General features: G+C 39.3%; 1 protein-coding gene across 7 annotated transcripts in view; it reads left to right on the forward strand.

Moving 5' to 3' along the window:
- The window catches only part of ABLIM2 (actin binding LIM protein family member 2), a 140,780-nt gene that overhangs the window by 72,540 nt on the left and 54,786 nt on the right, over nucleotides 1-13,454 (forward strand). For all 7 annotated transcript variants that reach the window (XR_009958385.1, XM_062575291.1, XM_062575290.1 and 4 more), the window contains exon 7: nucleotides 12,082-12,169. Coding sequence is in view for 6 of the 7 variants with exons in the window: in XM_062575291.1 (XP_062431275.1) it covers nucleotides 12,082-12,169 (88 nt within the window). In the remaining variant the exon portion in view is untranslated. The remainder of the gene's footprint in view (nucleotides 1-12,081; nucleotides 12,170-13,454) is intronic.

The following is a 13,454-nucleotide window of genomic DNA, read 5'->3' on the forward strand; positions in this document are numbered from 1 at the left end:
CAAAATTTTTAATCAATCTTTTAGTTTTGTTTTTCCAAGAGGAGGTATATGCAGATTCTCTACCTGCCAGTCCTCCCCACACCGTGGGCTTTGCGAAGGACTAGAAGGCTGAGTCTCCTCTTGGTCCACAGCAATGGTGCGGATGGGCAGGGTATACTTCCAAGGAACGGGGAAGTATTAGTGGGTTTGCCATTTTAGGGATAACCTGAAAGGAGTGATCTAAAAAGTCTGTGGGTCAAAGCAGTGTCTGCTTGGATCACTTGGATCACAGCAGCCGCTAAATACAGGGCTGCTGTGTGCAGTAATAGGCCAGAAGGAAGAAGCAACACCGTGGCCAGTCAGGTCTCAGACGACAGAGATTCACAACAGTCCTTCTTATCAGGGTCCATCAAGACAGACAAGATACAAATCTTGGCTATTTCCTCATCTTTGGTGGAAATACTCAGTTGTAAAACCCAGAGAACAGCCATGCAAAGCTTTGTTTTTGTGTATTGCTTGCTCCAGTTTTATTGTCAGACTTGAATATGTAATAGAAATCTAGAAGTAGGCTGGCTCTTTGATATTGTAGACAGGCCTGGACTCTCTCTTTCAGAAAGTGACCCACCTTAAGAAAGAAATTTGTTTTGTTTGTTTAGTAAATTACTGTTTGAGAAAAGATCCAAAAGTCAAAACCACTTGTAGAAGCTTTTTCTCAAAATCAAAGCCAGGGTGTATTTGTATGGGATCAGCGTGTAGTTACTAACTCTTCTGATGCAGATTGATTTTCAGCTTTTTAGATCTTCTCCCTTTCTTTTGATGAACTCTATAAAAAATTTATAGGGAACAGTCTTAGTTCCTCTGAACTTCTATTCGTCTAAACTGAGCAAACCAAATTCTCCCGTTCTCTGCTCATAAAATAAGCTCCAGGCTCTTCTGACTACGCTGGTAGGCCTGCCCAGCGCCTGTTCCCATCTGGGATCAACTTCTCTCAGCATGGACAGCCTTTTCCTCCAGGTGATGTCTCACCACTACCTTGTGCAAAGATAGTAGCCGTCCTTCTAAAGGAAGCACCTTACCTGGCACATCTCTTGTTGAGTGTGTCTTTTCTGAGGCTGTGTTACAGTCACAGCTCATAGTAGGATGTGGCTTGGGGGTGTTTCTCTTCATCTGTTGTTTCAGCTAAAGATTTCTGAGTTTGTTAGAGGAACGCTTCATACCCAAGGATTACCTCGTGGGAATGGTTCAAGGGCAAATGCATTACAGATTGTGAGGTGGCCAGGTACTACTGCTTAGGCGGGGAACTGAAACACAGCCCTTGCTAGGTGGAGCTGCCTGGTCCCTGCCCTCCGTGGCTCAATATAACAGTCGCTGATAAACAAGCCCATTTTCCTTCACTGCTTGTTGGTGTTTTGAATCTCATGTGAATAAAAGTTTGCAGTGTACAACGCTGGAGGATATGCTTTACAAAAGGTCTCTTGGGGCTGATTTGTATGTAACCCGATTGCTTCTTTAAGCACCATGGCATATTTTCCGCTCCAGACTAGACTTCTCCGTGGTTAAGACTTAAATATGCCCTGCAGGAGCTGATGGAAATGGCCCTGTCATTTGCTTAAACCTGCAGATGGAGTCCAGCTGCTGTATCTGGCATCCTGCAAGGCAGCCTGGTGCTCAATATATGCAGGGGAAGAAAGGGTTAACATTTTTCTGTTTTACATTTATGTGTAAATGTCTAGGAAAGCATAATCAATATTTATTTAAATCTATTAAACATAACTGTATGTTGCTTTAAAATGAGGGACCAAATGCAGTAGGCACTAGACAGGGATGATACTAGAAATGTCAATTAAAGACTAGAGACTAGATATGTCAATTAAATACCAATTATACCTCAGTGAATTATTAATTAAAAATGAGTCTTTGTTTTGTAGTTTGTTTTTTTGCTTGCCCTAAGGTTGATCTGTTCTTGTTTGCAGCCACATCTACTTTGTAAATCAATAGCTTTTCCCCTACATAAGTCTCAGTGTAGCACAGAGACGAGACTAATTCCTTGCAGCAGGGTGTGCAAATTTCTGCCTGCAGTGTGGAATAATGGTTCATTCTGAAATGTCTGTTATCCTGCTGTTTCACTAACAACAAAACACAGTGATGTGTGAAAGGTACTTCAACAGCTTATAATATAGGCATTAATATTGAAGCAGGCAATAAAAGGGGCTCCTTCTACATGAACAAAGTGTTTCCTATAGCATGGACAACCTTGAAAAGGCTGTCAAAGCAGCAAAAGGATCTAAGTCTCACTACTAATCCTCAGTTAGAAACTGCTTTCTACGCCAGTTTTCTCCCATCGCGAGAGAAGAAAAGGAAAATTGTTGGGAAAGATACATCTACATAAATCAACTTTAGCTCTTGCAAAAGGAAACCAGCTAAGGTAGGAAATACTAACTAGCATTTTCAATGAATAATGTTTACTGAGATGTAACACATTTTGCAATTTGAGAACAGTTTCTGTTTTGATGCCACTTGCATTCATCTGGGGCTGCTTGTTTGCAAAAGCAGGTTAATCGTCATTGCATCGTGTCTGAATTTGGCTGGGTAAGTGTTAAGTGGCAATCAGTTGAATTAGACTGAGTATTACAAACACAGATCATGGTATCTTTTTGCTTGAATACAGGCATAATTAAAGGTATTATCAATAAGCACAAAAATAGCAGTGAAAATGCATTTGACCTTAGCTTTCAGCCTTTACTTTTCTGTTAATCTAGTTCTAACATCTTGGATTTGTTCGCCTTATCTTTCTCCCACCCTCATCTTTCCCTCCTTCAACAGCCTCTTCTCCCCAAAAAAAGATACAGAGCTCTACCTATCTGTATTTATTATCTAAACTGTTAAAAACTCACAACTGTTGACATGTCAGGAAAAACTAATATGTACTAAAAAGAACTCTTGTAAGTCTGTTTTGGGGATTATGTAGTAAGAGCTCTGAATAGCAAATTTGTTGATAGCTTAACCTGTACATTTTTTACTAAAGTAAGAGATTCTGTAACGTATTTCTGAATAAAACAGAAAAAAAAAGTTTAAAACTTGAAATAAACTGGTTGGTATTGAAGTAGGAATGAGCATTTTAGGGCATTCTTTTTCTTTCCAGTTCCTGCTTTCTTTCCTGTCAAGGTTTCTCTTGTATGTATGGAAGAGGTCTCTGATAACATTGCTGTGCACTTGGGTCTGTGTGGGTTTGTGTGTGTTAGAGGGACTTGGAACATAGTTAGACTCTTGAGCCTAGAAGACAGGAGACTGATGTCTACTGCTTCTCATTATGCAAAAGTGTAACATTATTAATCAACTAAGATAGTTTAGCATCAAAACAGTGATTTCAGTAGTCGCCTTGTACTATTTGAACTTCAAATACAAACTGCATACAGCGTGCCCATCAGAGAGCCTTTCTAAGCAACATGTTGCTGTGACGATGCATTCACTTCTCATATGGTGTACTATTATTTGCCAGCATTTGAATCTATTGACAATGTGAAATTCTGCACTTTTGGGTTTTCGGTTCCTCATCATTAAGCTTTGCGTTTTTTTTTTTTTTTTTTGGTGGTCTTCTGATTTGTGCCTCAAGCACACTGAAGGCAGCCAGGCTGGTTCTCTGCAGTGCCCTGTAACACAACCACGATCTAGCCAAAAACATAGCAGCCTCCTTTCTAGCTCTCTCCGGTGGCATAGGATTTAGCTTTGTCTAGCACTCTTAAGCGCATTTACCATAATTGGCTTTGCTGATAAAGTATCTCCAATATATTCCAACCTGCATGAAAATTGTTGTGTGTGTCTGTTATTTGCAGGAAAGCAGGCTGTGTGACTCATTTCTTGTATCTTGAAGATGTTTCCTCTGCCAATCTTCAGCATTTCTTATGCTTCTTTAAATTTCTTTTTCACCCCAAAGTAAGAGCCTTTGAGTTGTACTTTGAGCCTAAAATGTGTTGAGGAATCTGAAACTAGCACCTGGTAGCAGCATTTCAGATCCTAGTCTGGGACCTAAAATTTGGAGTTCCAAAATACCAGCCTTTATTCAGACACATAATGAGAGACAGCTTCTGCCCCCAGATGTTTGCAGCCTGGAAACTACGACCAACATGAAAAGAGCAGTGAAAAAGCAAAGTGCCCTGAATGACGCATCAGATTAGCTGTACTTCTGACTGTGTTGACTTCCATTTGATAATATGTATGATAATAATATCTCTCCAGGACTGTACAATGTTGGTTGCCATTTCATTCTTCCTGTCTAAAGCGGGTGGGCTAAAACCACAGCTGCAAAATTGAAGCCAAGCCATCTTTCTCCTTCTTCACTCCCTCTCCCTGATCAAGGGATGGCAAAAGTGAGAGCCAGCTGCAGCTTGTGTTGGCCTATAAGTGGGTTTTAAGGAGTGGGAGAGAAAGGTTGAAAAGAAATGAAGGAGATTGTTTAGCAAATGGAAAACAGAAGCCTCTTAAGTCTCAGTGGGTGGCAAGAAAAAAAATGCAAACCTGAGTAGAAGACGAAAGGAGCAGCTAACTCATTACGTAACAAAGACAACTGAGTGCAAAATTAGTGACTTTAGGCATGTCAGACCATTTTGGTTTACAGGACCATATACTAGATTCAGCAGAAAAAGTACTATTGGTCTTTCTCAGCTTGTGCCTGTGTGCAGCAGGGCTGAATTTGCTCCTGTGAGTCAGAACTTGTTTGCATATGTTACAGAATGAGATTGGCGTTATAACAGTCCCAATTTTTTCAAATATTTCTTTTTCTTAATTATTCCCTTTAGAATTCTTGTCTTACTTTTGTATTTCTCTCCCAAGCATTAGAAAATTCTCTTTTTGAGAATCCAGTATATAGTAAGTTACTATCATTCTAAGATAAATGTCCGTGCTGGTACATTTGATTCTGCACTTTATACCTGGAAGAATAAAGAGTGTGTGGGAGGCAGTAAAAATGACTCAGATGTGGGTGGGAAGTCTCAAGGCTCTGCAAAGTAAAGGGGGATGAGACAGAACGAAGACAATACGAAATAACTGTACATGTGAGACAGCTAAAGCTGTAAGTAATGCTGCACATGCATGTGTTGAATGTTTCAAATGACTCTTTCTTGGCATCTGGTGGGATTTCAAATGAATCCAATAAAAAGTCAAGGAGAGGATTGATTCACAACATTGCACTACTTTTATGCTGGTGTAAATCGCATTGAAAACAGTTCGTTTGCCCTGGCACACTGCTGAAATGACTCAGTGGTGAGTCAGGCCTACAGTGACTAAGAGAATTAATAAGAGCTATCCTTCACATTATTCTCTGTCTCCTCTGTAAACTTTTCTCTCCTCAGCACTCTTAGATAACATAGTAAATAGGTATTTTGCTGGCTACCTCTGCCTCAATAATGTTGCCTGTCCCTTCAGACCCAGTAGATGTCGTGACAGCTGTTTACTAACCATTACTGTATACAACTGTTCCTGAGTAATCCTTCCAGTTCTTCTGAAGCATATGCAGAGGTCTGGCCTTACTGTAAATGTGAATGAGGACTGCATGTAGTTACACTTAAAGCTAGTGACTGAGCAGAGTGTTCTACTCCAAGCAGCAACAGTCATCTGATTCTCTGGGCATCATCTGCCTTATTTGAAAATGCTGGGTAGAGTCTAGTTCATGGAACCAGCATAGTCCACATAATGTGTCGTGGTGTCGATGCAATGGCAGAGTTTAAATGTGGCTGTTTAACAACACCTGATGGTGCTGCACTATGCGCCTTCTATGTCCTGCTCCAGGGATTAGAGCATTTGCCAGAAAGGCAAACACCTGAGCCTGTAATATTGTTCGGTCTTTAGTACTGAACCCACATCCCACAACCCCGTGTTGATGCTATGGCTGAGAATGGGAGAGTTGTATGACCAGGTGGGCAATAAGCAAGAAGAACTCGGAAGCTAGAACCCTAGCTCAGCCTAAGTCACTTGGCTGCATTTACTTACAGAGTTAAATCTGCATAAATCAGTGCACTGCCTGATTGCATCCGAAAAGCTGAAGTGCTCAAGTGCTGTATCTCATTCAAAAACTTTATTGAACATCATAAAAATAAAAATCTGAAGTTCCTTTTTTAATATCTGTTAATTTCTTTATCAGATAATTTCTTTATCTGTTTGCTATACATTTCAACCACCTAAGGAAAAAAAACAGTTCATTCACATAATAATGTAGTACCTTGGTAAAAACGCTCATTTTAGAAATGAATGATGAAGTAAAAACATGACAAATTAAATATCATTTAAAGGAGTTCAGTGGTTTTCTACTGTTTTTTGATTTGCTTATTCCATAAAATTTTCCATTTAAGGTACATGCTTCTCAATATTGAATTTAAAATGATAGATAATGAATTTTCCTTACTCAGGTTAAGGTGCTCTTTGTCTCCCCAGCTCCACTCGTATTAATCCATAGATGTAGGTGAAAAGCAGTAGATGATTAATTTTCCAAGGAGTTATATCTTGATTTGGTATTATGTTTTAATATGGCATATATCAGGCACATCTTCACTTATTTCAGTGTGTCTTGTGTTCATTTATCAGTGCTTGGAATTGGATGTGGGATATCTGGGGTCCTGGTTTATAGCTAAACCTGAGAGGACAATATGCCCTGGCAGCAATGAAGGCTGGATAAAGGGCTGTCTCAACAGCCCATAAGTTGATAGAAATGGTTATTTAGTGCTCGTTAGACCACATCCAAACATTGCATCCAGTTTTGTACTGGAGCACAAGAAAGAGATCCACGACTGCAGCAAGTTCAGCAGAGGACCACCAAAACGGTTGGGGGATGGAGTGCATGTCCTGTGAGGAGAGGCTGAGGGAGCTGGGCTTGTTCAGCCTGGAGACGAGACAGCTTCAGGGGAACCATTTCTGCAGCTTTCCCTTACCTGCCAGGAGGTCATCAAGAATCTGGAGATAGGCTCCTTGCTGAGGTGCATGGTGGGAGAACAAGAGACAGCTATCATAATTGAAACAGGGACTGTTCTAACAGGATAAAATGAAAAAAAAAAAAATCACTGTGAGGATAATTCAGCATTGCAGCAGGCTGCCCAAAGAGGTTGTGCAGTTTCCGTCCTTGGAGGTTTTCAAAACCCAGCTAGACAAAGCCGTGAACAGCCTGGTCTGAGTTCACTGTTAATCTTGCTTTGAGTAGCAGATGGGATTAGATGACCTCCTGTGGTCCTTTCCAACATGAATTATTCTATCATTCTGAGATACACTTGTACACTCCCTGGTTTTAAACTGATTAATATTCCTACTGTTAGCTGAATTAGTGCACCTGGAGAAATTTCAGTGCCCTATTAAAAAAAAATACAGTCCATATGAATGGAAATTATGAAGGAAATGGAAACAAAGTCAAGAAAAGAGAGTAATTTATTGTCTAATTAAAGTTTTAAACTTCTGTCCATCTCTGCAGTACCTGAGTATTTCCTCCCCGCTCCATACAAACAGCAACTTCTTCCACTTAGAGACGTAACAACAGTCTTACTACCTTCGTAGAAGCTTTGGTCCTTCTTAATTTTCAGGGTGAAAAGCTGCTTGATGCAAAGTGTTGGGCGTTTTATGCTTTCTTTGTGTTTCACTTTTACTGAGGAGGTGATTGGTGATGACCAAATTCTCTTGAAAATTTGTTCCCTATCAAAAGCTTTTAGTTAAGAATGCTTTAAACCAGTCTTTCCCTGGCTGTGTTTCTGGGTTGTACAACTGCACTGTGCCTTGACAAAACAGCAGTTTAAGTGTTTGTAGGCTAACTTCCTTTATATTTATTCAGGATAGGACTTCATTTGGAGATTTCAAAGTACGAGAACAGCAGGATTTGGACTGACTCGATAGACAAGATGCACTAGTAGTAATACACTATTGCAGCAACCTGTGTTATGTTGTAGCCATTAAAATGGAAAATATGCTTTGATATGATGGAACCATTGCAGCAGTTTGGATTTTTTTTTCGCACTTCCATGAACTCTCTACTCCCAGCAGTAAAAGATGTCAGTTACCACTGTTCATTTTGTAATGATACTGAGTTATATTTTTGTTAAAGGAAAAAATTTACTGAAAACTTCGTTCTCAGGAAAGCAAACAAAGAGTTATGAGATCAGTTATTTAACACATTAAATGACTGTGTATGCTTTCTCTCTTGCCTTTACAAACCACTTTACTAAGTGGATAATGCAGTGAGATATGATGTACTTATAATCTGCTGGTCAGATTGTCATGAGAAATCTTGAGTCTTCTTCCCAGGGTTTAAGCTCATGCTTTGAGCTCCAGACCACACCGGTTCTGTCACCTGTCGCTCATCAGCTGCGGTGAAAAGTGGCATCAGTTGCACTCTTAGCAACCGCGTGAGAGGCTGGACTATCAATGTCACAGTAATGGCTTCAGAATTATTATAACTATCATCTTCTATATATTCTACTGCTTCACTGGTTGTTTCGACCACTGTTAGAGACTGAGCAGAGATTTTCACTGAGCTGTCTGCAAGAACATAATATCTTTCTCCTGAGTACTGACAGTTAATGCAGAACCTAGCTTTAAGTAGTTCAAGTTATTCCTTCGAGTATGAATTATTCTGGTTTGGCCAGCATTGAATGTTGTGTTCCCTACAGGCTCTCATACTGTCTTCAAACTGTGCATTAAGCGGTGTGATTAACATTTGTCACGCCAGGTTCATTCTTTCTTTTATCTACTTCAACCCTGAAAGTGTGGGAAATGAGAGAAAAAAGGGTATTTATGTACACTGCTGCAGAGCTTTTTGTTCCTTTTTTTAGTAAGTGTGGATATCCTTTCTTAAGTGCTGTGTTAGAGATAGCAACCCTGAAGTGCACCTCAGGCTCAGAGCAGACAGTGCTGCAGTTTTCGGTGGTTCTTGGCTCCTGGGGGAGACCGTTCCACACCTTGACCAGACCCAGAAGGCCCTGCCTGCTGCACAGAAGAGCGTTACCTCTACAAGCAGTCCTTCCTAGCTGAAGGAATGAAGTGATTCAAAACAGTTTGTCTCAGAGTTTTAAGGACCTTTTTGACTCGATCTTGAAATCGTACTGCAAGACTTTGACTCAGCAATTATGGAAAGCTGGTGCAGTCATTTGAAGGGAAATTAAAGTGTTGGTAGTGTACTGTGTTACCAAGGACACTCTCTGCTATTCAGATTTGAAGAAACATCAGGTGAAAATATGTCTTCAATTTGACCTTTATGAGAATATTGTCATCACATTAAGATACCTAGGCACAAAGTCCAGATGCAGTCCTAAAGCAAATGGCTACTGAGAGGGGATCTTGCAGTCTGCTCCCTGAGCAGCGGGAGATCTGTCAGGGATGGATATTGCCTCTTCCATGTTGTATGTGTGTTGATATTTTATTAAACAAGGAACACTGAGACAACAATCTGTCAAACTAAGCTTTCAAACTGTGCAAAGAAGAAGTAACCATATGGTTAGAAATTTGTTTGCTGCCTTAAACTCCCTCATGTCAATATAACTAAGAAAAGAAAAAATAGCAAGGCCATCATTAGAGCTAAACTGAAAACATTAAACGCTTGCTGCCCTAAGCTTATAGAATTTCTGGGTTCTGCTGGAAACTGATTGTTCATCTCTGAGGTGAAGCTTCTGAGATAGCCTGAAAAGAGAGGAAAAGCAGGCACAGGTGAAGGCCACCCTAATCTGTACCAAGATGAGGTTATGGTACACATTCAGATCTAACACTCCCAGGTCCCATGGCTTAAATATAATTCATGAGTATCTAATCAAATTGTATAACCATATTAGAGAATAATATTAGTTAATTCTGGCATCAAATCCATAACCTGAGATGCAGCTATCACCTCTCATTTAGAAAGATAACGTAATTGGTTTAAAATACTTCAAGGCTTAAAGTAGCTGCCATGTCTTGTCACCCTTGCTTCAGTTAGAAGGCTACCATATAAACTGGAAAAAGGAGGAAACAAAATACGCCATCGGCACTTAGAGTTAGTTGAGAAATTTGAATATATCCCATTTTAATTCAGAGGTCATCCTGAAAAATCTGTTGAAGTTATCTTGGGGTGAGTGGTAGAGCAAAAGAATCACTACACCTTTTTACTCTGATTTTTCTGTTCTAAGTATATCTAAGTTGTTAAAAGAGATTTCTCGTTGTCATTTTACATCTAGTAATTAGACACTAGTTACTACACAGATTAGTGAATTAAAATTATGTGTTTGGTTGTGCTGTTAAATTTAGGGAAATAGCTTCTATTCTGTGATGCATCCACATTATCGCCGAATGCATTCTGACAGTTTCTTTTAGCAGAGGAATAATTGAATTCCCTTAGATACTCTCAGCCTGGGAATTGGGTAAGCTGGGCCAAACCAATTGCATTACTGAGGCTATGCACTGTGTTAGCAATGCCCATGTAATACCAGTCTTCCAAGGGAAATGGTACTTCTTTTCACTTGGTATTTCACATTTAGCTTTGTCTGAGCAGAGGTTTTCACTGAGCTGTCTACAAGAATGTAATATCTTACTGATTCTGTGATTCCGTGATTCTGTGATCTGTCTCCTGAGTTAAATGTTCACATGTGCTTAAGCACCTGCACTCAGGCAACAGTGTTAAACCTCAGGTCTGATACTTCATGCTGAGTAGTGGAGATCTTCCTTTTCTAAAGTTGCAGAAGACTCAGCTGTCTGCACCAATGATACCATAAAACAACAAATGAACTGGAACAAAGCTGTTTTCAAAATGTTTTTGTGGTGTGTTGCTCATCCTTGTTGCTGATATAACTCACACAGCAACAAATTTTCAGAGGTGAAACAATCTAACACTGGTGAAGTAAAACTCAGAGTTTCTTTAACCTGAATTTATCACACTACTGTATTTAATATTGTGGATGGCAAAAAAGCCCCCAGATCCAGCCTATATTCTTCAGTGTAAATCTTTTTGAAAGCTTTGGTACTCTGGCAGTCAAAAATAATCAGGCAAGTTATCCCTGTAATAACAGCGGTAAATTTCTAACAGCATCTTGCCAGTCACATATTTTTTGATTTTAAGGACAGAGGCACACGGACTGTTAAGAGAAGGCTAGATTTACAGTGCAATGTTGTGAGACCATGTTTAGATGCTGAAGATAGTGTGGAAATACTTGATAATAATTTGTTAAAGTTGCACAAATCCTAACAGCCCTTTCAGCTTCATCTGGGTAGACAGGTTGTTGGGTACAGATATGCTCATTTTTAACTCCAGCTGACTTCTGCTGGGTTCAGGGATACTTGGTCTGCAGGCTTTTGTTCATAATGGATGTGGCATTGACTTTGAGCCTAAAACCAGGCTGTTCTGTCTGGTGCAGAAAAATATGGGGTCGAAGAGGAGGAAGGACATGCCAAAATTCAGCTGTTCCATAGGTCCCTGGATGCTATTTTTGTCTGGTTCAAGCCAACATTGACTTGTGGTACTGCTGTCCTTGCCAGTGGGAACCAGAACTAACAAGTTTGCCCACAGTTAGCCACAGAATTGGATTTTGGCCACGCTACTGAAAAGGTCACTGCCTGACTCCTGCATAAATCCCTTGTTGCAAGAATCTTGACTTTTTTTTCCTGATACTAGTTTAAAATCAAATTCACTTTTTTCTGTGTTGCACAGTAATTTTATTGCTCATTCCTTGCACAAGACGCTTGGTTCTTGCAATGCATTAAGAGTGTCTGTGTAACCAGATGCTGAGGAACACGCAGTGAGTTGTGAATCCATGCTCAAGGTCATGATATCCCAACTTCCCTGTCCTAAGCTGCCTTGCACTTGGTGCACATTATGATTGCTTACTGGGAAAACAGTGCCTGGTATATGAAATAGTTTCTGCTCTGTAAATTCACAGATTTACCTATTGGTCACTAACATTTTTGTGCAGGTGAGGCCATAATTTCATTTTTAAAAGTGAAGTGTCCGAAATCAAAATAAGCATTTTGGGTTTAGTCAGTTATTGAACTAATTGGTATTAACTAATTTATTATAATTAATCATATCCTAGAAAATGAAAAAAATTCTCATACTAAATCTGCTAAATTGATCATTAAGCTTAATTATCTGTATTTTTTTTTCTCAAACAGGCAGGAGAAAAGCATTATCACCCAACTTGCGCACGATGTGTCAGGTGCAGTCAGATGTTTGCAGAAGGAGAAGAAATGTATCTTCAAGGTAAAAAAACAAACAAGCTACACTTGACAGCATCACCCTCTTGCTCATGCTTGCTAGCATGCCTGAGCTGTTTTGGACATTTTCTCATTTCATAACAAAGAAGGTGGAGGAATATGTAAGCTAAGGAAAAGCAAAACCAAAAAACTCCTTGATGCTTCTAATTAAACTCCTTGATGCTTCTAATTCGTTATTCCCTCCCTGTTTAAATCTAATAGCAAGTATGAATCACAGAAAGAAAGAATGAATGATTAAAGTTATTTCCTTCCAGTGAAAGTAGTTTACAGTGAAGATTATAAAATTTTCCATTTACTGAAAAATGTGGTTTTCTGCAGTGATAAATTGTCTGGATGAAAACTAACATGTGTGGGACAGTAGGTCTCCTGTAGCAGCTGTTGTACTTCTGAGACCGTTGTTGGACCCATTTTCCATCTGGGTCCCAAGAGAAAATCTGCAGCACCTTACTTGAATTCCCCTCGGTCATATCTAATGACCCTCAGATGATGAAGAAGATGTCAGGAAGCTGAAGTCCTTACCAGACAGTCTGTCTATGTGTTATGCAGCCATAATCTTGCACAGGAGAAATTAAGTATTTCCTGTCAGGGAATTTCAGTGGTTATAGAGAAGGACTCACTGTGTAATTCATTGGAAGAGAAAAACACTATTTAGTGCAGATATGAGCTAAAATATGTATTTCTTATATAGCAAATTTTAGCTGTACTAAATTGATCAAAGTAAAAGATGTATACACAGTTAATTATAGGGTCAGTCACCAGAGAAAATGAATACTTTTGCTCCCTCTTTGACTGGCGATATGTTTTCAAAGAAAAACAGTAGAGAGACTCGATAGGAGTCTCTCTACAAGGTTGGGATACTATCCTAAAATCAGATGTTTGCCCAGATCCATAACATAACTTTTGCAATTGTCCACGGTTTTCTAAAATAGTACATTGAATTCATTCTTTAAGCAGAAAAAGTTAGGCTTTATTTAAAACACAACAGTGGTCTCACTAAGATCTAATTATAATTTTGTGTATTATTTAAAATGACAATTTTATTGTCAGTTTGGTTTACAGCAAGAACTATCTTATTAAAGGACATAATGATCCATGTCTCTGTTCATAGATTCTCCCTGAGGAGCCAGGAAATGTTGTGGTTTTTCTAATTGCCAAGTAATTTAGCAGTACTGAAATCCCACAGAAAATCAGTGCTTTAAAAAAAGATATCAAAATACAAATTTGTTTCTAGATTTTTAAACTTCCAAAACTAGGTTGCAGTGAATCTTATA

Source organism: Rhea pennata, chromosome 4 (genome assembly GCF_028389875.1).
Source record: "Rhea pennata isolate bPtePen1 chromosome 4, bPtePen1.pri, whole genome shotgun sequence".
Lineage (NCBI taxonomy): Eukaryota > Metazoa > Chordata > Aves > Rheiformes > Rheidae > Rhea > Rhea pennata.